Source organism: Vipera berus (assembly GCF_964194415.1).
Source record: "Vipera berus genome assembly, chromosome: 1".
In the NCBI taxonomy this organism is placed as follows: Eukaryota; Metazoa; Chordata; class Lepidosauria; order Squamata; family Viperidae; genus Vipera; species Vipera berus.
Window position 1 is genome coordinate 106,751,690 of NC_138202.1, and position 25,987 is coordinate 106,777,676.

General features: G+C 40.1%; 1 protein-coding gene across 1 annotated transcript in view; it reads left to right on the forward strand.

Annotated features, from left to right (window-relative positions):
• Positions 1-304: 304 nt before the first annotated feature.
• TRPM5 (transient receptor potential cation channel subfamily M member 5) overlaps positions 305-25,987 on the forward strand; it is a gene marked incomplete at its 5' end in the record, with an annotated part of 127,191 nt that continues 101,508 nt past the window's right edge. The window contains one exon of the mRNA XM_081330533.1: positions 305-465. Within this exon, the coding sequence (XP_081186659.1) occupies positions 305-465 (161 nt within the window). The remainder of the gene's footprint in view (positions 466-25,987) is intronic.

A 25,987-nucleotide genomic window follows, 5' to 3' on the forward strand; every position in this document is an offset into this window, starting at 1 on the left:
CCTGCTTCAGGTGTCCTTGAACAAGGCCAGCTGTGGGTCGTCTTCGTCCAAGCTGTCAGGCTCACACAGCTGGGTCTGAGGAGGAACCAGACAGAAGGGGCCTGGCTGAGAGCTCTGCGATGCCTCAGAACTGTCCTCTGCAGGCTCTCCAATCCCCCCCTCCTCCTCCTCCTCCTCCTCAGAATTGTCCGATTCAACTGCCAAACCCACAGGCTGACACTGAATCACAACAATAGGATCCTCCCAAGGCCTCAGTTTGGCATACCATCTGAGTACCAACGGGGCAGCAGAGTGAGCAAACGCCATGGTGGAGCAGTATCTGCGATGCTATGTGTTATATCAGCAATCCAATTGGGTGGACCTGTTGGCGTTTGCTGAGGTGACACCTAATAACGCAGTGCACAGCAGCACTGGGTTCTCCCCATTCAGGGTGGTGTCTGGCCATGACTTCATCCCCATTCCCGAGTATGTCCGGGGGAGCCCCTCCCATGCCAACCCAGAGAATGGATGAGACAGGTGGGGTTGGTGTGGGAGACAGTAAAGAAAGCCCTAGTTAAGGTTGCAAAGAGGAGTAAAGAACAGGCGGATAAGAAAAGGAGACCCTTTAAATCCTTCCACGTGGGGGATTTAGTGTACCTATCCACTAAATATCTACAGCTTCAAGTACCATGTAAAAGACTAGGTCCCAAGTTCCTAGGGCCTTTCAGGGTGACACAAGTCATCAACCCTGTGATGGTGCGGCTCTGGCTGCCCAAGTATCTGGGTAAGATACACCCAGTCTTTCACAGCAGCCTGCTAAAGCTGGCCGGGGTATCATCCCATGGACCAGAGGAGGGGGGTCGAGGACCTATATGTGACAGTCACTTCAAGGTCCAGGAAATCCTCGACTCTGGGGTCTGGAGGGGGAGGTTGAAATATTTAATATTGTGGAAGGATTATCCTGTGGCAGAAGTCTTGTGGGTGAAGGAGATGAATGTCCATGCACCTCGTTTAGTTCAGGCTGCCTGCTTCTTCGGCTGCCTGTTTTTGACTATGGGCTTTTCTAATCTTGACTGTTATTTAGTGTTCTCTCATATTTTAGCTGCCATATTGTTAGCCATCCATTGGAGATGAGCATCTATAATAAATATAGCTAAATAAGAAAAAAAATAAGATTCTGCACAACCGTAATGGGGTACAAATGTGGTATATACTTAAATAAATAAATACGTAGAGTCCTTGAGGACAGTTTTGGACAATCAGTTAGCACAAAATGCTATGGTACAAATACTGACTATAACTGGGCAATATAAATATATCATACCAATCCTGTAATATCTTCACAGATTCCACTTTTATCACATAAAACTATTTACTATTTGATTGGAATAAAAAAAATAGGGCACACATAGAAGGCGACTTGGGAGCACCAGGGTACAACTTGAGTATGGTCACAACAAACTGGATGTGAGACAACTGTGTAGTATAATACATCTGCTAGTACAGTTTTGAGTTGCATGAGAAGGAAGAGGACATGAGGTGCTCAGTCCTTTCTACTTTGTACTGGTAAAACAACACCGAGAATAATGTGTGCAATTCTGGGCAAATTTCCTGAACGATATTTACAGCTAAGAACTGATGCAAAGGAAGGTGACAAAAGTTCACACATGGACTTGGGAATGGGCTAAAGGAACCTGGTATATTCAGTGAGCAGAAAAGAAAACATGATTTAGTGTTCAGAAGCACAAAATATGTGATATAGGATGTTTGGAAACTACATTCTATTGCCATAGAAATTTGGAATAATAATAATAATAATAATAATAATAATAATAATAATAATAATAATAATAATAATAATAATAATAATAATAATAATAATAATAATAATAATAATAAATTTTTGCAGATACCTAGATTTTGTTTAATGTAAAGAGAAACTTCCTAACATTAAGATCTGTATAAATGTAGAATACTCTACTATTTAGGACATGGCATTCCATCTCAGGAGGTTTTTAAGAAAAGGCCGTCTTTTTAGGATAGTTTAATTGTTTTTTCTGAACTTCTTGGACTAGATGATTCTTGTGGTTTGTTCCATATCCTATGTGTCAACGCTGCTAACATCAGATGTTATTGCTTGACATGAGATGAAGAAGTAGCTATTTCATATGTTAAAGTTGTGTATTGCTTTAAGACATGTATTGTTTTAGTTTAAGGTTAGGAGGGGTGAATGAGTAGGATTGCACTTTCAAGGCCATTTGTCTCTCTAAAGAAGATAAGGTTTGGAGGTTCTTCTAACGGAAGGGAAACTGATTCTTTAAATTAATTGGAGAATATGATTAATGACAAAATTAGAAAGGTGGAGAATTGTGTTTTAATATATTGTGCAAGGGGCGGAGATTTCAGATTCCAGCTTCCTTGACATCAAGCTGGAATCCACACTACTTTCATGAACGTGAAGAAGTTCATGAGGCAATTATCCCTGGTCCACAAACTGCGGCCCAACTCACACCTCGCAGGACCCCTAATCCTGATGACCCCGGGTTAAAGAAAATAAAGCAAGAACTGCTCACTGATCAATGGTTTAAAGACAATCAGACATCCCTAACATGCAGGGATGGTCTGGCTTACAAGGGGGGAAAATTGAACTTGCCTGAAGCTCTTCGCCTTAAGGCTCTCAACCACAGCCATGATGTTAAACAGGCTGGACATTTCAGATATCTAAAAACTCTACATCTCATTCGCCAGCAATTTTGGTGGCCGGGACTAAAACGAGATGTAGAAAACTATGTCAAGAGCTGTACTGTATGTGCCACCATGAAAAGAATCCCAGGAAAGACACCTGGGTTATTGCAACCGGTGGCCAAACCTTCTCAACCATGGGAAGAAATAGCTATGGACTTTATAATAGACCTACCCGATAGTAGAGGAAATACTGTCATTTGGACTGTGATAGACCTATTTTCAAAACAGGCTCACTTTATCGCCTGCAAAGGACTTCCATCAGCTCAATGCCTGACTAAGTTGTTCCTAAAATATATCTATCAACTATATGGCACCCCTAAGTGAATAATTTCAGACAGAGGGGTGCAGTTCACAGCAAAAGTTTGGAGAAACTTTCTTAAATTATCAACTGCTTTTCACCTGGCTACTAACGGAGCTGCAGAGTCCGCCAACAAAATGGTGGAACAATACCTTAGATGCTACGTCTCTTACCAACAAACAAACTGGACCGATCTCCTCCCTTTTGCAGAAGTGGCTTACAATAATTCAGTACATAGCAGCACTGGCTACACTCCTTTCCGTGTAGCCACAGGGAAAGAATTCAACCCCATACCGGAATACCCTCAGTTACCCTCCGCTTCCCAGACTCTTGATCAGTGGGTGAGGGGTTGGGAAGAAGTTTGGAAAAATACAAAGGTGGCCTTAAAAAAGACTTTTGAGACCTACAAAAAGCAAGCTGACAAAAAGAGAGCTTTCCAAAGAACATTCCAAGTTGGGGAAAAGGTCTATTTGTCAACCAAATACCTACGCCTGAAACTACCCAACAAGAAATTGGGACTGAAATTCTTGGGGCCTTTCCCCATTGTGAAAATTATCAACCTGGTCACAGTGAAATTGAAACTACCCAGACTTTGGGGGAAAATTCACCCTGTGTTCCATTGTAGCTTGCTGAAACCTTTTCGAACCTCCACTTTAAGACCTCCCCCTAAGAAAGCACCTGGACCCCTGATGGTAGCAGGTCAAACCCATTATGAAGTGAAATGTATTCTTGACTCTAGAATCTTTAAGGGAAAATTGCATTACCTAGTACAGTGGAAGGGATACCCATTGTCTGAAGCCAGTTGGGTGAAATCTAGTGATGTGAAAACTGACAGACTTATCAAAAGGTTTTATGAGAAACACCCCACCAAACCAAAAGCCAATTTCTAACGTGTTTTGTTTACATTACAGGATCTGTCCTTTTTCTAAGGGGGGCCGGATGTCAACGCTGCTAACATCGAATGTTATTATTGCTTGACATGAGATGAAGAAGTACTGTAGCTATTTCATATGTTAAACTTGTGTATTGCTTTAAGACGTGTATTGTTTTAGTTTAAGGTTAGGAGGGGTGAATGAGTAGGATTGCACTTTCAAGGCCATTTGTCTCTCTAAAGAATATAAGGTTTGGCGGTTCTTCTAACGGAAGAGAAACTGATTCTTTAAATTAATTGGAGAATATGATTAATGACAAAATTAGAAAGGTGGAGAATTGTGTTTTAATATATTGTGCAAGGGGTGGAGATTTCAGATTCCAGCTTCCTTCGAGCAAGCATTTGCTGGTGTATTAGGCTAATAAAGGACTTTTAAGGTAAACAATGCCTCAGAGTCACTTGAAAAGCCCATACGTTGGAAACTTGACACTATGATTTTATGCTCTTCATAGTTTGAAACCACAGTATCTCACATGGTGTGCTGTATTTATATGCTAAGATCTTCTTTAAAGGATCTGTTGAGGTACAGTGAGTACCATTTAGGACTAAGCTATTAATTCTTGTAATTCCCATGAGGTACAACTGATACCATCCTTATCATTTTTTCAACACTAGACAAATACATTGTTATTCTCCTGAGCCTTTTAAAACTGTATTGATACTGCTGTTAACTGTTAACATTTTTATTTCTGCCTTTACTTGCTATTGTTTTGGTGTTTATTCTTTGCGTTATGCTATTGCTTATTGTAGCTTGAGAATGTATTACTTTTCCGTATGTGTATTCCAGTTCATGGGCTATAGGCAATGATATGTGAGGTGGCAACCCTGTCTAATTTAGAGAAGACAGCTTGCCTGGAATAATGTGACCATCCTTGAAATGAAACTGGGCTTCAGTTGTATGGTTAATGTATTACCTAAACTTACTGGCATTGTCCTGATCTCTAGCAGGAAATGCTGCATGAGCACAGGTATGACTAAGCACAGGTATGGGGCTACACCTTCTTTATTCTACTTGAAGGTATCAATTGACCAAAGTCAGGATAGATGGTGGAAGTGTTTGTCAACGGATTGATTTGGTAAGAGCAGATTTGTAATTTGGAATGTAAGAGAAGTAGGCAGCAGGACATGAAATGAAATGAAACAAAGAAGTGTTAAGAACAAAATTGATCTTATCTTGAGATGTGGAGGTGATGAATACATGCAGAGAAATGAAGGAGAGGGCTAAAATGGATGCCAGAGAACATGGAAATTATTGGAATGGAATAAAATTATTTATGTTATAGAACCATGCGTTGTGGTGATAATGAGATATACGAAATAGAATCTGGTGGAATGAACTATATGAAGGTTGTGAATAAAAAAAACTGTATTTAAGAGTAGGTAGGTACTAATATTCAAAATGAGAAAAATATATTGTAACAATATATATGCATATTGTAAATGTATATATATGGTATTGTGCAAAAGTGTTAGGCAATTGTGCAAAAATGCTGTAAATTAAGAATTCTTTCAGAAATAGAAGTATTAATAGTTTATTTTTATCAATTAACGAAATGGAAAGTAAATAAACAAATAATCAAATCAATATTTGGTGTGACTACTCTTTGCTTTCGAAACAGCACCAATTCTTCTAGGTACACTTGCACAGTGTTGCACAGTACTGTATAAGTGAAGAATACACATACTGTACATATATAAATCCTGAGAATAATTATCTACAATGACAAGGCTTGAATTTTGAAAAACTTTGCATGAAGGTCAAGTTGAAAGTTTTGTTGTTAAACAGCAAAAAAAGTCTTAAAATTCTGTGTGTCAGGAGGAAAGCTTCTGAAGTCTTCTTCAGTTATTGCTTGATATCTTCCATGGATTCTGCACTATTAGACAGCAGACAGAAGGATATAACCTTGATAAACTCTCCTGCAATAAAAGTGTAACCATTCTAAAGGGTACTCTATATGGTTAACAACTTTTAGAAGGATGGCCTGGAAACTGAAATTGTTTTAAGTCAGAAAATCAAACAATAGTAAAGGGCCACTTCATATAGGACATCAAGAATGCAAGCCTAGTTTTATGCATGACCCAGTTTTTCAGTCCCAAGTTCATAAACTATTTTGGATATTGTGTAACAAGCCTAAATGCATCAGTCAAGGTAGCAAATGCCTAATGATAATCTTTGCATGCCAAAACATAACTTCATTTACATATATATCTATATAGCTCCTATTTGGATAATTCTAAGATTGGCAGCCAATTATATAGAGAAGGCAATTAGATATTATCTAAAATGATTTTAAGTTACATTAAAGGAATAGTTTCTTCAGTTTATTGTAGCAACAAAGGAAAATAAGCCTTAAAAGTTAATAATTATGTTGTGGCATCAAACTTATATAGCTACCCAATTTAATCGTCTACATGAAATAATTAGCATATAGCTAATTTCAAAGAATACAGTAAAGTATTTATTTATTTATTTATTTATTTATTTATTTATTTATTTATTTATTTATTTTTGGGACTTATATGCCGCCCTATCTCCCGAAGGACTCAGGGCGGCTAACAACAATAAAAATACAATAATACAAAAGTTAAAAAAAAGAATTAAACTAGCAGCCCCAATAATAAGTTAAAAACATTTTAAAAATCCCTGTCAGTCCAGGTCAGCCTGATGGAAAAGGAATGTTTTAAGGCCGTGGCAAAAGGACCGGAGATCCGGGGCCATCCGGAGCTCAAGGGGAAGTTGGTTCCACAGGGCTGGCACTCCCACAGAGAAGGCCCTCCCCCTGGGGGTCGCCAGCCGACATTGTCTGGCCGACGGCACCCTGAGGAGGCCCTCTCTGTGTGAGCGCACTGGGCAATGGGAAGTCGTCCCCGGTAGCAGACGGTCCTGCAAATATCCCGGGCCTAAGCCATGTAGGGCTTTAAAGGTAAGTACCAGCACCTTAAATCTTAAATTTATTAACTAATGAGACTGATATACTCAGAAATGCAAAGATACACAGATTTAAAGTAAAACAGAGTGAAAGTACAACACAACCAAATAATAAAGCTAATTATTTTTTGTTTTGTTCTGGTAATTTAATATATATAAAAGTGTCATCTATTTTCCATAGTGAAGTGCATTTTCTAGTGGAATCTCTCAGTATAGTTTCTGAACTATCATAGGACTTTTATATGGCTGTATTTGATATAGTTCATTTGGTATTTACCTTTAGCTGCTGTTTTTGTATTACAGAAACCTGATTTACAGAATAGAGAAAAGAAACAGAATAGTTGCAATAATGGCTAATGCCTATATTGGCCATCTTGTCATTTCTTTATAACTGAAGCAAATTTTCAATGATTTGGAGTTAATCTTTGAGGTTGATTATTTCTAAAAGATCACACTTTTTTTTTAAAAAATGAGCTTATTAAATTTCAAAAGCATAAGTAAAAAGTAAACAAACAAAAGAGAGTGTTGAAAAGAAGAAAATGGTCAGGCAGAAATCACAATAAAAATGCAAAATGAGAAAAAGAATGGCTTCCAACTTTCTTATGTACAGATATAAATAAAAAATGCATCTAACTTTTACTCTAAAATTAACAATAGTCTGCATTACTTTTATAATCCCACATTATCATCAGAACTTAAAAATTTCATTTCTATTTTCCTCACAAAAAGTTCAGAAGTGGCTTCCAAGTAAAAATGAAATTAGTCAAAGACTTTCTTTATCCAAAGCTGTCAATTCCACCATTTTCATCAATTCCATCCATTCCTCCAATGTAGGTATTTGTAAGCCATTCCCCCTTTGTACCTGTGGAAGTCTTACTGCTATTATCCACTCAAAGTTCCATAAGATCTTTCAATCTTCTTGTCCACTAAGTCTGAAAGAAAAACCTCTGGTCAAAATCTTCATTAAAATACATATCTGTCCCCAATATTTTCTGGATTTCTTGCACACCTATCAAAGATAAAAAATGAACCCTTGGTTTGATTACATTTCCAACAAATTTTGAAATTCCATTATACGTTTTTGACAATTTATCTAGTGTCAAATACCAGCAATAGATCATTTTATAGAAGTTCTCTTTAAGATTACAATTTAGTATGAATTTCAACCCTTTCTTTCCCTTATTCTTCCATAGATCCAACTGTATAATATATCTGTTTGCTGAATCAAACAAATGAATATATTTTACCATTAGACAAACCAAATTTTAAAACGTGTTCTTCCAAATACAATAGCCTCCTATTTCTCAAAGAGATCCTGGAAAGAGGACAATTTTCCTTTATTACCAAAGGAAGGGCAAGAGTTTACTTCTACTAAGAATTATAGACCAATTTATTTGTTGAACAATGATTATAAAGTGTTTAATTTTGACTGACAGATTAAAAAAAGGGTTTACAAGAGTTTATTCTTGAAGATCAATGTGAACTTTTACCTGAAAGACAATAAATGATAATACGAGGATTGAATTGGATAAATACAAAGAATATCTAAAAAGCATACAAGCACATTAATTTTCTTAGACAAAGAGAAAGCCTTTGATAATTTGAATTGGCTTTTCTTGTTTAAAGTGTTGGAAGATATGGATTTTGATGAAAATTTTATTAGCAGAATTAAGTTATAAATATAAAAGTCACAAGCCTGAATTATGATTAATGGTGACATAACTAAACCATGTGATATCCACAAGGGACAAGATTGTCCTCTGTCTCATTTATTCTTTATTCTGGTTCTCAGTGTGTGGTGTACAGACACTAGACAAGATAAAAATACTGTATAATGGAATTAAAATTTTTAAAAGAGACTTATAAATTGAAACCTTTTGTTAATGACTTGGTCTTGATTTTACAAGATCTCTTGAAAAGGATAGAGTTTTTGATAAAAAAATTATGACCCAAGGTTTTAAGATCAATAAACAAAAACAAAGAAAAATATGAACATACAAGATCAAGAAGACGTGATGAAAAAAATTCTAATATTAAAATAAGATTAAATATCTGGATATTATTTTGACAAATGTGAATTGTATTTTGTTTCAAAATAATTATGTTAAGGTATGTAACAAAATTAAAAATACGTTGAGCTGGAAAAATTGCATCTGTCATTGTTGTCATTGTTGTGTGTGATTACGATGAATGTTTTACCTAGAATGTTATTTTTATTTGAGGCCATACCTACATTGATGACTGATGTACAATTTCAAAAAGGTATTTCTAAATTTACTAGGCAAGGCAAGAAACCAAGAATTAAACACACATTTTTAAAAATTGTGTGACTTAATAAGACATTTTTAAAAATAGGTAAAGTGTCAAATGGTACAAATTATTTTTTCACAGGCAGCTGTTTCAAGTAACACTATCAGATTTCTACTTTGTTTGAAAGGCAAAATAGTATTTGTATTGGTCAACCAAGAGAGGCCTCAGGAAATTTAATTAAAACAAAAGCACTGGATGGTAGCCAATAAATATCTAAATTGTAACAGGAAATAGTTCTGAGCTTCTCCAGTATTTATGCAATCATCTTTTTAGTGATAAATGGATGGTTACATAAACAACGATGTAATGTGAAAATTAGATTCATAAGCACATGCAATCTCTGGCTACTTGGTGTGCATGGACAATTGCTGGGACAATAACTATGAAAGACAATGGTTATAAATATCCTCCAGATTCAGAGAGCAGGGAATCGCCTCTTTAATAGCATTCCCCCAGTTATCCCAAGGATCAGGAAACTGGATTGGTTTTACATTCACATAAAGGATTGTTTAGCAAGCACATATTAAATGTTTTGAAAAACTCGGATAGGGTTTGGCAAACATTGCTGGATACAGTGTGAGCTACTTCTAGTCTAGGTGAAGTTTCATTTTGTTGTGCAGAAATACTAGATAGGTTCAGATATCATTTAATTTATAAATACTGTTTTAAACTCTGTGGATAACTCTATTCAACAATAATTTATAAACCAGCACAGTGGCTAGATTCATATCTCACAGTACACCATTAACAAACCATGTTCTGACTTTGGGTAAGGTGGGAATCTAGCCATCCATTTTTCACCAATAAATGCAGCAATTATTTTATAAACAGAAAATCAATTTGTATTAAGCAACTTAAGCATTTAATGAAACAATAGGCAAGCTTGCACTTTCAAACTTCTCTACTTTCAAACTGTACATATATATTATGATTCGTCACACAGTCGTCCAGATATTCAGACTAGATTTGGTAAAGTTTGCAAAGAATATAAATCCTTCCATTCCCCACCATTCAGTCAGAACTGAAGAAGCTTCTTGGATGAGAAGTGAAACCTCTTCAAGAAAAAAACAAAATCCAGTTATCTTTTGAAAAACACCTTTGGGACAACCATTATCTGGATGACTGAGAATCTCCATAGATATTTAACCATATACATAATTTCTGTGTGTGCTATTTTAACAGTATTGACTTCACCCTATTAGCCAATAAACTATCAAAGAGGGGGAAAACATTAGGGATTTCAGGAAGTTAGCCACGGATCAGGGCAATGATAATTACAAACAGTAATTATAGACCAAGAGTTTTCCTACAGTTGTGAGAATCATTCTGAGAACAACAAGCAAAGGCAAGAATATGTGGGAGTGTCTAAGATATTATATGTAACCTCCAGAAGATAGTGTTCTAGCTTCTAGGGCACAGTGAGAACACTAAACTTCAAAACAAAAGGAAAAACATCTGCTAGAGACAGTCCTGACTTCAGACATTTACAGCAGCATAAAAAATCTTGCAACCTGACACTGGACTTGTTTCAAGTGAATGTATACTACATTGAATATCTGGAAATTGAGTCATGGCAACCAGACTTCTTTTCTTGTTGGTTTCAAATGATTCGCTGCTTATCCAAGTAGCTTCTTCAATCTGAGCAAATTGGGTTAGGACAGGGGTCGGCAACCTGAAAAAGGAAAAGAGCCACTGGGAACCGGTTCCATCACACATAAAAAGAAGTGGGAGCCGCATGCGTGCATCCACACACGTGCATGCGCAAAAAAACATTTTGCGCATGCGCAAAACATTTTGTTTCTTGCGCGTGCGCAGACGCACGCGCGCGGTTGCCACTTTATGTGTGATGGAACCGTTTGCGTGGCGGCGACGGCCCATTTACAGAGCCGACATTAATCTGGCACCCAGTCAAACGGTCAAAGCGGGACGAGATCGGGCTTTTGCCCTTCGGCTGAAGGTGAGGCGCTCGCCTCTAGTTGCAGACCTGGCAAACGGGGGATAGCCAGAAGTTGCGCGGGGCCCGCTACGAGTCGCTTCAAGGGAGTCGCTTCGGGGAAAGGCAACTTTTTCCCCCGACTCCGCAAACGAAAAGCGCCGTGTGCCTGAGTCTCAGAGCACGCCTGAAGGGGAAGTGAGAATCCAGGCGATGGGGAGGCCGTGTGTGTGTGTGTGTAGGGGGGGTGTTCATTCTCCCCATTTCTCACAACCAGGTCGCAAGGGGTTTTGCCCTCGTTGCCTGTGGACGCGCAGGACAAGTCCTCCATCCCAGCCACGCTCAAAAAAAAAGTTCCTCCTTAGCCAAGCGCCTCGGGAAACAGCATCGGCGGCAAAGATGGGCGAAGACGAGAGACGTTTCCCCTCACGTAAAATGCCTAGTGACCTTTGGAGAGGTGCGCGCGTACCTCCGCGCGAACGGGCAGCGGCGCCGCTTCTTGGGAAAGCTGCCGCGGCCCGTCTGCAAAGCTGCTGAAAGCAGCAGCTTTGCAGACGGGCTGTGGCAGCTTTCCCAAGAAGCGGCGCCGCTGCCCATTCTGAGAGGTGCGCGCGCACCTCTCTGAATGACCTTAGGTGCGCGCGCACCTCCCCAAACCTTTGGAGAGGTGCACGCGTACCTCCGTGCGAACGGGCAGCGGTGCCGCTTCTTGGGAAAGCTGCCGCGGCCCGTCTGCAAAACTGCCAAAAGCGGCAGCTTTGCAGACAGGCCGCGGCAGCTTTCCCAAGAAGCGGCGCCGCTGCCCATTCCGAGAGGTACACGCGCACCTCTCCGAACGACCGTAGGTGCGTGCGCACCTCCCCAAACCTTTGGAGAGGTGCGCGCGTACCTCTCCAAAGGTTTGGGGAGGTGCGCACGCACCTCCGCCCGTTCGGAGAGGTGCGCGCACACCTCTCCAAACGGGCAGTGCCACTCTCCATTTGGAGAGGTGCGCGTGCACCACTGCTCGTTCGAAGAGGTGCACGCGCACCGGGCGGCTGGGAGCCGCAGGAGACGGCTCAAAGAGCCGCATGCGGCTCCGGAGCCGCAGGTTGCCGACCCGTGGGTTAGGAGGACCTCATTCATGTTTTCCATGGAGGTTTCATGTCTCATATCTCTGGATAGGCTCATTGAAGAGGCAGAGTATTGTTGGACAATCCAACTCCTATCTTCATCGACAACCCAGAATGACAGATTTCTGCAAGTGGAAGGACATTGTGAGGCATTTAGTTTTCATGATCCCTACTACAGACTTTTTGAGCATTTCCTGTACAGTGTTCTTCAAACTTGACAATGTTAAGATGTGTGGACTTCAACCCTCAGAATCTTCACATTGCCAAGGTTGAAAAAGAAGCTACTTGAATAAGCAGCAAAACATTTCAAACCAAAAAGTAAGGAAGTCCATTTGCCATGACTCAATTTCCAGACAGCTCAACCTAGATGACTAAGAGTCTTTATCCTATACTGTTTCAGAAGATATGTCAATTTGCAAAAAGTTGTCTCTTCCACTCAAGCCTGGCCTAGCCTGGCCCAAGAACCACAGCTGCAATGGTTGCAGAGATTAGAGAAATAAATTCTTATCAAAAATGCATAGAATTGCAGAGATAAGAAAGCTACCAACCAATATAGCAACATTGAAGAATGTTCGAGAAATTAAGGGATATCAAACACTATGGGATGCACCTATCCTGAAATCTCCATGTTTTGCCATCAGTAAATGCTGGTCATGATCCTAAGATTTTGGAGATTAGGAAATTGCCTTATGTTGAACAGCCCATTGAAAAATGAAGCTTAGTATTGTCAGCATTGATGGCCAGGGATTTTATAGTTCTTGAAACAAAAGATTTAAAGAAATCAAAGGCTGAAGCTGGGGTCTTTGCATTATAAAGAACATTTTATTATTGTGCTCCAGTCATTCTCATAGGTGTGATTCTTGGTCCCAGTTCTTTCCTATGACTCAGTTTCCCCAGCTATTTTACTTACATATAGTTTGTTCTGTCTCATGAGATTATGTAGGAACATTAAGCAGGAGGACATGACTTGCCACAGATGAAAGAATGTAAACACACACACAAACAAATCATCATGTCTTTTGACTGCACTTTATGAACACATTTATCCTAAAGTAAGACTAACCAGGTGGCAACACTTAATCCACTTTAGCCAATCTGAAAAAGCTAAGAGGGTCAGACCAGGTTAGTATTTGAACGGGGTGTGGTTTTATGGTTACACTGGGTAGATGCTCCCTAAATGATAGGAATATTTAACTTAACTACAAAAAAGAAGCCATGCAGATTTAAATCCCTCTAACTGAGCAATCCCCATTGGCATGCTTCCAAATGCTTCTAGGGACCCTAAAAGTTGAATCTGATGGTCTCCTCATTCCTATTTTTGCACCTCCACAACCTATTTTCTTTAAACTTAAGTGAGTGTGTAAGAACCTTTCATAGATCTGTCCTCTGCAAAATTGTCTAATTCCCTTTCAAAGCTACTTTGACTATATGTTACCGCCTTGTCTATGAGAGTTTACCAGAAACGGTAAGAATTCTTATAGCTGCAGATTTCTCCAGCCAGCAAAGGGTTAGGTTAGGGTCAAGAAAAGATTGGGCATCCATTTATCTGGAATGGTATAAGAAGTCCTGTCTTGGGTACGGGGTTGGACTAGAAGTCCTCCAAAGTCCCTTCCAGCTCTATGATTCTATCTTAATTTCTAATATACAGCATATTGTCTGTAGCAGTATTTTTCTGAACTTTTAAGGCAGGGAGTCCAGAACTGTGAAAGAATTTTAAATGATTTATGGATTTGTATAATAGCTTTGTGAGCCTGGAAACATTTTCACTTCTACTATGATATGTTTTAGCAAAGCATTTCTTTTTTCATGACTATCATACACTTTACTATGTCCTTAGTCTTATATAATGCCAAAGCACAGAGTGATTTATTTTCTTCTGTGATATGTGCAGACACACCCAGTTGGGATTAAAATTATGTGCAAATCCGAACACTGTGACTTATTCAGCAAATCATAGCTTAACATCATAGTTTTAAATGTAAATATACATGGTTAAAAAGGGACGCGGTGGCTCAGTGGGTTAGGACGCTGAGCTTGTCGATCAGAAGGTCGGCAGTTTGGCGGGTTGAATCCCAAGTGCCGCGTAACAGAGTGACCGCCTGTTACTCGTCCCAGCTTCTGCCAACCTAGCAGTTTGAAAGCACGTAAAAATGCAAGTAGAAAAATAGGGACCACTACGGTGGGAAGGTAACAGCGTTCCGTGCGCTTTTGGCATCTAGTCATGCTGGCCACATGACCACGGAGACATCCTCGGACAAGCGCTGGCTCTTCGGCTTTGAAACGGAGATGAGCACCGGCCCCTAGAGTTGGAATGATTTACAAAAATCATTAGCACCAGTTTTTCATGATAATGTTTGTCCAACTAGCTGGAAGAATTCTTTTAAGTTGTCACTATCCAAAATAATTTGATGCCAGCTGTTTACTGTTTTTCTGCTCATCCCAGCCCTTTTACCATTTACAGTCATTACTCATCTTCCCATTGTAAACTAACACAGTAAAGGCAAAGGAAGAGGATTGGTTTACTCTAAATGTCCCTGTGACCGGCCTTTCATCCAATACTGAAACAGACTTTATATTTCAGCTCAAACAACGCAATCCATAAACATCAAGTAAAAACTGTTTATATGTTAAAATTACTGACAGGGAATGGTGCTCTGAAAATAATGAATTTTCCAGCAGGACTAATCATTGCATCCCATGAAGCAGTTGTGAAAAATGCACCTCTGTGTAGAGGCGGAGGTCTGGGAAATAGATAGGATAGGGAATGCAAAAGTTCCCAGAAATGCAAGGAGTTACATTGATTGGGTGCAGCAAGAAGGGATCTGATAAAAGTAACTATAGTTCCATATAAGTAGAGTACACAATTGACTCGACCTACGACCATGATTGAACTCAAAATTTCTGTTGTTGAGTGAGAAGTTTGTTAAGTGAGTTTCGCCCCATTTTATGACCTTTCTTGCCACAGCTGCTAAGTGAATTACTGCAGTTGATAAGTTAGCAACTCGTTTGTTAAGTGAATCTGGCCTTCCCATTTACTTTGCTTGTGAGAAAGTCACAAAAAAGGTGATCACAGGACCTTGGGACACAGCAACGGTCATAAATACGAACCAGTTGCCAAGCATCTGAATTTTGATCTCATGATCATGGGGAAGCTGCAAAGGTCATAACTGTGAAAAACAGTATAAGTCACATTTTTCAGTGCTGTTGTAACTTTGAATGGTCACTAAATGAACTGTTGCAAGTCGAGGACTACCTACATCTATCTGGAATGAAAAAAAATGTCCAAGAGTAGACTACGAGGAGCATTTTCTATCATCCCGTGTAATGCAAGGAGCTGCTGACTTGCTTCTTTTCCTGCTACTCCCTCCTTGATACTTTGCCTCCTCTGCCATCTGTATTCTCTCTTTCTAGCATTGAAGCTGGGGACAGCAATCTCTTTCCTAGCCAGATCTTAGGAACTTAATCCCTATCTCAGAGTTGGGAGAATTTCCATAGGTCATATCAGTCGGTAGTTGTCTTTGAAACCATGTCCTAAAATATACACAACTCATCTCTCACCTTTCCTTCTTCATATACGGCCCGCGAGGACATAGATATCCTCTTCCCTGAGGAGGAGGCTCCCACCCCAGCTGACTCTGAGCCTTATCTCTTATAAACACCAGTTTATTATTTGGCAGCCCTGGAAAAAGGCACAGGCTCATATCCCAACTAGCTTTGCTCTCCCTTGGGCCTTTCTTGTCTTTAGTAGGCGCCATTCCAGATGCGAGAATCATTTTCCTCTCCTTCTTCATGCACCGAGCAAAACATAATTTTATAGCCAATCGGCTTTCTTTAAAGGCTGTCCATGGATGTATGCTGCCACCAGTTTGTTTTTGTTTTCTTCCCAGTTTAGCATATTGTCCATTTGCCATAGTTGCCAAATACATGTTGTGCACCTTTAAGGCTTCTTCTCCAGCAGACGTCCCTCACAGCATTTCACTCCAGTTTGCCATTAAATAAACTTTTTACCCTACCTGATTATAACATCATCCGTACTTCGATTATCATACATTTCTTGGTCTCTTCAACATCCCGGCTGCTTTCAGCATATTTCTTCTTCTCCAGCCTGCATGTCACAACAACCAGATACTTTGAGGCAGCTATAGAAGTTAGCAAGATAAGGAAGGTGTTGAGTTGCTGGAGTAATCTCTTCGTTGGGAGACTCATCCCCTGGCAATGACAGAAAGGGCTAAAGTTAATGGTGGGCATAGCCAGAGTTTAAAAAAAATGCATAGGCGATTCATTCTCTCTCTAAAACAGTGGCAACTTTAGGATATGTAGATTTCAACTCCCAGAATTCAAGTTCAACTTTAGAATTAGGGGATTCTGAGAGTTGAAGTCAATAGATCTTAAAATTGCTAAGTTTGAGAAACATGGCTTCAAATGATTATTTGTATCCACTTTTCCATCAAATGCAATAGGAAAGAGACAGTGACTTTCCCAGGTGTATGAATTAATTAATTTCAGTGTGCTTTAAAAATTAGTCTCAGGTCTCTGAAATTAGATGGAGGCAGTTAGAGGCTTGATGGTTGCTAATGCCTTATCACTGGTATGCATTGATTGATAGCAGGAGATGACGTCTTGGCTTTTATGAGTAAAGCAAATGTTCTGTCTTTGTATTATACCTCTGAACCTCTTTAAAATAGGAAAAATCTTTTTTTTCTTTTTTCTTTTACTGGTAGACTCCATGTTCTCTTTCTTTCTGGCCTACTTGAAATATTAAAAGTGAATGCTGTGAGGTAATAGTTTAAGTCTGGATACAAAATTAGCAGAACAAAATTTGAGGGTAGTAGAAACATAAGAGACCTCTAAAGTTATATTCTCACTCTAATTTCCTGACATCTTCTTGTCAAGCATGAAGGAATGATCCTTTTCTTGCAGTTCTTTCTAAATTACAAAATGTCTTTCCCTGGGATGGAGTCATTTAACATCCCTTTCACATTTCCAACCCCCGGGCCATGGACTGGTACCGGGCTGCAGCATGCCAGCAACCAGGCCACACAAACAAGCAAAGCTCCATCCGTGGGATGCAGGCAGCTCACAAAACCATGCATTCTCTGGTCCGTGGAAAAACCTTTCTCCACAGAGCCAGTCCCTGGTGTCCAAAAGGTTGGAGATCTCTGCGCTACAGTACTATAAATGATTTTATCTGTTAATTCCAAAATTTGGCAGGAAAATTTCAGGGAATAGTCTAAGTAGTTGGCAACATTGACTCAAAGGGACTTAAATCAAACAAATTTAAGAAGCAAATATTTATGAAATGAATTCTGCTTATTAACAAATTTGCATTTGGACAGTCTGCTCTGTCCAATTTTATTTCAGAGGCTCTCATCTGCATTTCATTTTCATATACCTTTATTATCAAATCTCTATTTTATATTGTAATTTATATTATAAAAGAAGCTGGTTAACTTAAAACAGAGAATTGCCTGGGACAACAAAGGAGTAATTTATACTTGCTGATGTTTTTGTCTAATTAAAAAGACTAGCATCTCTTCTGGTACCGTATATAAAGCACAACATGGAAATATCCCTCTGAAAGCTGAGTCACTGCTCTAAGCAAACCATACAGTGTATATTTTAAATTGGCCAATTCACAACCAGGGCAGGGCAAATATTCATTTCGTAAAGCACCAGAACTATTGCTAAATATCAGTGTCAGCCATTAACCAATGAGAATATTCAAAGTCAGTTCTATATTATCATTTGTGCAATTCCCATTTCCATTCAGAACTTGGGCTACTGGGGAGAAAAACAAAAGATAATCTAGAGTTGATCTGGAACATCCTCCTTGGTTAATGTAAGACATTGAATGAAGGCTGACGCTGATGGAGGCAGAGTGAGGCAGATTTTACTGTAAATGACATGGAGTTGACACAAGGCACAAAAATAAAGGGACAGAATTCAAAAAAGTTAGGAAAAGAGAACATTTATAGTGCAAGTATCACTTTACTGTTCCAGAAATGAGGCGATTGAAAGTGGATCTTCTCCCAAGGATTCATGGTGTTCTAGGATTTCATAAGATGACCTAGGAACCAGAACTGGTGGGAACATAATTCACAAATGAATGTCAGGGTGGGTCTATCAAACCCAATAGCAGATGTTTTCACACCTATGTAGATACAGGCAGTGATGAAAATATTATGCTTGGTGCCATTGAGTTCACAGCTCTAAAATAATGTAGCAGTAAAAGAGGGAGATTCTCCTTGTAACCCCTAATCTAGATAGAGAAGATACTTTGCTAACAAAAGATCCGGACAGATCTAAATAAGAAGGTCTCTGGTGACATCCTCGACTTCCTTTTGGGCAATTTCTCCCCACTGTGTCAGCTGTCAGCAAAGAGCATTTCCCATTCTTTAATTTGACATAAATAACTCTCCCCTCTTTCCCTTGTTTAGAGTGAGATAATGTTTTGGTGCTGGAAGGCCATATTTGGGCAGGTGGGAATTACAGTTGGGTGGGCTGAGGATAGAAAGTGAGGCTGCATTCATGTGGGCAAAGCTTAGCTGTTCTGCTCTTTTCTGGCATTTGGGGGAGAATTTCTTGTTTTTAACTTTCTTGTTATTTTAAGTTAAAAGTGCACGTCCTTCTCACTTCATAATGTTGGGACTCTGAAATTCAGCCGTGCATTTGGATATGGTTCTGGGGGCTGCAAAAACACAGGAGGGAGTGGGAGCCAAATACAGCCTGGGGACACACTCATTTAAGGTATTTAATCCAAAGATAACTCATCAACAGCTTTTTCAGTCATAAGAAAGTTAGCTAGAACTACTGTTCTCGTCTTGATTCATTCACAAAATTCCCATTGATAACAGCAAAACAGAACCTTCTCGGCATACCCTGACTCTTTGGCAAGGACTAGATCTGATTCGACTAGAGGCAGGGGTAGGCAACCTTGGCTCTTTTATGACTCGTAGACTTCAACTCCCAGAATTCCTGAGCCAGCCATGCTGGCTGGGATTTGAAGTCCACAAGTCATAAAAGAGCCAAGGTTGCCTAACCCTGGACTTAGATATCCATCGCTGAGAACAGGAATGCACCTGAGATCAGGAGCTTTTTTTTTTCTTCCTAATGCTGGGAACCATACATTTACAAACTGAAGTTCAGCAATATCAAAGAACTTATATTGTGCAGCACAGAATAAATGCTCAACAATTCCATCTCCTCTTGTTTGTCATTCAGCCTGTGGTCTACTTTAATACAATTGGATCAGATTACCTTACAGATGTTTCATTCCTTTATTGTCCTGTATATAAGAATGATTCATGACACCATCAAATGCGATGACAATGGAAGACATGCTGCCAACAATTCATGTTCTGTGCCTAATCTTGCATTGCTACTTTATTGTTTACAGTCTACATCTCTGAAACCTCACCCTCACTATAAATGTTTCATTTCCTTGACTTTCTCACCCATGCTATCTATAACATTTTAGGGCACGCTAACCCTGAGATCATTTGAAGGAATTTCCAGGCGATCATTAGTACAAATGAATTATCCACCCAGGTGCCTGGACATCATGTCAGAATAATAACTTCCATTAATGAGAGAAGGAAGTGGCTAAGAAATGCATTCCAGAGACGAGGAAGGGTGGGGCGAAATAAGGAGAGCAACAAGGGACTCTTAAACAAGGGAAGGTGACAAAATCAAAGCAATTTGGCCAGGTATGACTTAAAATTGCTGCATGGAGTTTAGAAATGCAGTGTCAAGATTTCTACAGGGGACCTAGTTCTGGATAATACAGAAGTATTGGAAAGTGAAAAGAAGTCCAGTGTCATTGTCTTGTTTCTCTCTTGAACCCCAATTTAACAAGTAGTCTCCTAGCTACCAAGTTTTCTCCTGAACTGCAGTTGGATCAGCCACTGAATTTCATTATAAGTAATGGCTGTCATGAGAATATTTTCAATATGCTATTTAAAAATTTACTTGAACTTCAGAAACTGTTTTTAAGTTATCAACTGTGCTTGAAATATGCTAACACAGGAGTAAAGCTTCAACTGCTGAATTGCCACTAAATTTGACCAGTCCTAACTAAATATGCTCTGCTCTAGGTACATTCCCTTGGAAGTAAACCATTCATTGCAGGAGAATGTATGCAGTCTCACCTGGATTAGACTCTTAGCGTAACAACCTGTTCCTAGTAACCTACTTTATAATTATGGCCTACGATTGCCAAGGAAGCGGGACAAAAGTATCCAACAGTGCTTTATCTAATCAGCTTGCTTTATTGGAAATCATATGCAGGGCTATTGCAGTCAGATATAGGATATTACATAAGGAGGATAAAAAAAGAGATCCTAACTTGGCACTAGTACTCTATGCATGCCTTTTTATGATGTGATATTGCACTGAAGAGCAGCAAGAACCAATCCCCCAAAACGGCTATTCCCCTGCCAGTGCTTTTCCACTGAATATGCCTCCTTCCAATTCAGTTTTGACAAATGAACGCACAGAACTACTAATAAGAACAGGTAGTCCTTGACTTACAACCACAACTGAGCCCAAAATTTCTGTTTCCAAATGAAACATTTGTTAAGTGAGTTTTGCCTCATTTTTCCACTTTTCCTGCCACAGTTGTTAAGTGAATCACTGCAGTTGTTAAGTTAGTAACACAGTTGTTAAGTGAATCTGGCTTCCCCATTGACTACATTTGTCAGAATGTCACAAAATGGGATCACATGACCCCAGGACACAGCAGCTGTCATAAATATGGGTCAGTTTCCAAGTGTCTGAATTTTGATCGCATCACTGTGGGAATCCTGCAATGGTCATAAGTGTGAATAATGGTCATAAATCACTTTTTTTCAGTGCCATTGTATGGGCAGTATTCAATTTATTATTACAGCCAAATGCCACACATCAATCAAACATCCAAATAAAACAAAACTAAACAGCACCATCACAAGAGGACATAGCAATACATTAACAGAGGGATAGAATCAAGATCAAGTGAAGTTCTAATACCACTTTACAATGCTTTGGTAAAGCCACACCTGGAATACTGCATCCAGTTTTGGTCACCACAATGTAAAAAAGATGTCGAGACTCTAGAAAGGGTACAGAGAAGAGCAACAAAGAGGATTGGGGGACTGGAGGCTAAAACATATAGGGAACGGTTGCTGGAATTGGGTATGTGTAGTTTAACAAAGAGAAGAGTGAGCGGTGACATGATAGCAGTGTTCCAATATCTCAGGGGCTGCCACAAAGAAGAGGGAGTCAAGCTATTCTCCAAAGCACCTGAAAGCAGGACAAGAAGCAACGGATGGAAACTAGTCAAGGAGAGAAGCAACCTAGAACTAAGGAGGAACTTCCTGACAGTTAGAACAATTAACCAGTGGAACAACCTGCCTCCAGAGGTGGTGAATGCTCCAACACTGGAGGTTTTTAAGAAGAGACTGGACAGCCATTTGCCTGAAATGGTATAGGGTTTCCTGCCTGAGCAGGGGGTTGGACTAGATGATCTCCAAGGTCCCTTCCAACTAATTATTATTATTATTATTATTATTATTATTATTATTATTATTATTATTATTATTATTATTATTATTATTATCACAATCAATGATGCAATCAATGGGCGACCAAGATCTGCCTAGTTTTACAGGCAATATATCAAAGATAAGATATCTTCAGAAATCTGAATCATACTGACCTGACAATAAATATACTATGAATATAATCTAAAACTGGATAAAACACATAATAAAATCAATTATAAAAGATTATTAAAAAGATCTAAAATGATTGTTTATGTTTCTGTTGAATCCCCAATGCTGCTGCACAGAATCTGGCCACCTGCACCGAGATCTCTGCCTGCTCACCCTTAAGCAGCCACTGGAGATAAATACTTTCCAAATGACCAGGAAACCTGTTAATTATGGGGAGGATATGGTTTTTGCAAATGGCTCTGTAGAAGGAAATTGAAGGAGTACAGTCATGCTCGAAATTGTTGGCACCCCAGAAATTTTTCCAGAAAATCAAGTATTTCTCACAGAAAAGTATTGCAGGAACACATGTTTTGCTATACACAGGTTTATTCCCTTTGTGTGTATTGGAACACAACAAAAAAGGAAGGGAGGAAAAAAAAGCAAATTGGACATAATGTCAAACAAAACTCCAAAAATGGGCCGGACAAAATTATTGGCACCCTTAACTTAATATTTGGTTGCACACCCTTTGGAAAAAATAACTGAAATCAGTTGCTTCCTATAACCATCAATAAGCTTCTTACACCTCTCACCCGGAATTTTGGACCACTCTTCCTTTGCAAACTGCTCCAGGTCTCTCTTATTGGAAGGGCGCCTTTTCCCAACAGCAATTTTAAGATCTCTCCACAGGTGTTCAATGGGATTCAGATCTGGACTCATTGCTGGCCACTTCAGAACTCTCCAGCGCTTTCTTGCCATCCATTTCTGGGTGCTTTTTGACGTATGTTTGGGGTCATTGTCCTGCTGGAAGACCCAAGATCTCGGACGCAAACCCAGCTTTCTGACACTGGGCTCTACAGTGCGACCCAAAATCCTTTGGTAATCCTCAGATTTCATGATGCCTTGCACACATTCAAGGCACCCAGTGCCAGAGGCAGCAAAACAACCCCAAAACATCATTGAACCTCCACCACATTTCACTGTAGGTACTGTTTTTTTTCTTTGTAGGCCTCATTTCATTTTCGGTAAACAGTAGAATGATGTGCTTTACCAAAAAGCTCTATCTTGGTCTCATCTGTCCACAAGACATTTTCCCAGAAGGATTTTGGCTTACTCAAGTACATTTTAGCAAACTCTAATCTTGCTTTTTTATGTCTCTGTGTCAGCAGTGGGGTCCTCCTGGGTCTCCTGCCATAGCGTTTCATTTCATTTAAATGTCGACGGATAGTTTGCGCTGACACTGATGCTCCCTGAGCCTGCAGGACAGCTTGCATTCCTTTGGAACTTGTTTGGGGCTGCTTATCCACCATCCGAACTATCCTACGTTGCAACCTTTCATCAATTTTTCTCTTCTGTCCACGACCAGGGAGATTCGCTACAGTGCCGTGGGTTGCAAACTTCTTGATAATGTTATGCACTGTGGACAAAGGCAAATCTAGATCTCTGGAGATGGACTTGTAACCTTGAGATTGTTGATATTTGTCCACAATTTTGGTTCTCAAGTCCTCAGACAGTTCTCTTCTCCTCTTTCTGTTGTCCATGCTTAGTGTGGCACACACAGACACACAATGCAAAGACTAAGTGAACTTCTCTCCTTTTTATCTGCTTTCAGGTGTGATTTTTATATTGCCCACACCTATTACTTGCCTCAGGTGAGTTTAAAGGAGCATCACATGCTTGAAACAATTTTATTTACCCACAATTTTGAAAGGGTGCCAATAATTTTGTCCGGCCCATTTTTGGAGTTTTGTTTGACATTATGTCCTATTTGCTTTTTTTCCCTCCCTTTTTTGTTGTGTTCCAATACACACAAAGGGAATAAACCTGTGTATAGCAAAACATGTGTTCCTGCAATACTTTTCTGTGAGAAATACTTGATTTTCTTGAAAAATTTCTGGGGTGCCAACAATTTCGAGCATGACTGTATGTGTCCAATGGTCTCCACTTCTCCTGAGCCACAGGAGCAGAGTCTTTCAGACAGTGGTGTCTTATTGTACTTGCCCTATAGGACGGCCAATGGAAATGCATGGCACCGTGCAAGTGAGAATGCTTTCCAGTAGTTTACTGACTCCAACTGACTAAGATATCTGGCAGGTATAACCATATACCTAATAGAGTCTGGAGCCAGAAACAGCGGAGCTATACCTAAGTCTGCTTGCCTCTCGATGTCCTTTACCCTTTGAAGCAAGGTTTATTTTGCTTGGTCGTAGTCCAATTTGAGAATTGAGGCTGACAAAAAGCCTAGTTTGGTAAGGTTGGACTCAACTGCCTTGATCCATGAAGAGGAAAATTAATCTTGTAGAATTAATGGAGCAAGGCCTTGTGGAAAGCAATTAAGCCTTAGCCAGATGTTTAAGGAAGCCATACAGATTCTTGCTTTGACTTTTATCAATCCTGTCTCCAGGTGCAGAAGTGCATTAGGAACACAGCATAGCATCTGGAGAATTGTTCTGATAAATTTGGATTGAACTCTTTCCAGTGATGTAAAACATGAAGCTGAGGGTCCGAGCAAGGTCCCGTAGAGAAGCTGTGCTAGCGAATTGGCCAGAAAGAGCTTAATTGCAGCTGGAACATAGTGTCCTCCCTTTGTGTGAAAAAATTTAAGAATGGCATTCACTGATCGTTGGCCAGAGGCAGCCGCGTATTCTCCATGGGCTTTTCGTGAGCCTGTGGCATGGATGACCACCCCTAGGTACTTAAAGGTGGTTACCTACTCTATTTTGTGGCTATTTAAATACCATGTATACCATTTTGGCCTTTTTGCAAAAGCAATAACCTTTGTTTTCTCATAATTTATGTCCTGTTTATTATATTTGCAATACTGGAGAAGGGCTCGCAAGGCTCTTTTAAGGCCAACTGGAGTCCTGGAGAGAATCACAGCACCATCTGCATAGAGCAGCAGAGCAATGCTTCGGTCACCTGTTTTTTGGGGGTGGTAATTTGGATTATTTAACCATTTTACCATATCATTTATGTAAAGATTGAAGAGCAAGGGGGCCAGAATGCACCCCTGTTTAATCCCCTTTTGAGTTTCAGCTGACTTCGAGAGAGACCCTTGCATATTACACCTCAACTTGAGGGATGTTTTGGTATGTAAGGCACATAACAGATGAAGGGGACTGTGATCAATTGAGGCAGCTTCCAGCTTCTCCCATAGCTTAGTCCTTGTAACCATGCCAAAAGCTGCCTTAAGATTTATAAAGGCAATGTATAATGATACAGGTCTACCTGATGCATATTTTTCAATCAAATGCTGAAGAACTAAGCACTGATCTGTGGTGCCTCTCCCCTCTCTAAACCTGGCTTGTTCTTCAGCAATCAGGTTCTCAAGGTCCAGCCACTCCTTCAATTTATCTTGGAGGTGTTTGGCATAGAGTTTGCTGACTATATTTAGCAGACTTATTGGTCTGTAGTTGGCAGGGTTGTCTCTCTTTCCCTTTTTATAAATTGGGACTGCAGTGTATGCCTCCCAGCATACACAAAGGACAGCACAGCAGGAGGCTGGTGGTGCAGATCAGCAGAGGGGCTGGACAGCTCCGGGCGATAACTGCTCACTCAGGATAAGCCTAATGAGTTAAGCTGTTGACAGCCCCAGGCATGGTCAGCCTGGTGGGAAGCCAGGATCTACACCCATTGTCACCTGCACTGGCAGGAAGCCCAGGTCTGAACTGGTTGGATGCCATCCACCTGGGCAGGTACAAATAGACACCAGGCTTCCCTGTTTCCCCAGTTCGTTCTGTTCAGAATAAACTCATCTTTACCCCAGCTCTGTGTCCATCTCTATGTGAAGCACGCGACATTACACTGGCAACGAAGGTGGGATCCTGCTCCGAAAAACGCTAGCGGCGGACGAAACCCCATCGGCAGCTCAGGACCCGACGCAGGACGACCCCGACTGAGGTAATGGCACAACTGGGACAATACCCCATCTTCAACAGCAACCGCCCTGAGGAGTGGGAGGTGTTCGTAAGTCAGCTCGAGTGCTACCTACGGGCGAATGGGGTCAAGGACGACCGACAGAGAGCGGCGGCGCTACTCTGCAGCTGTGGCACGGAGACGTA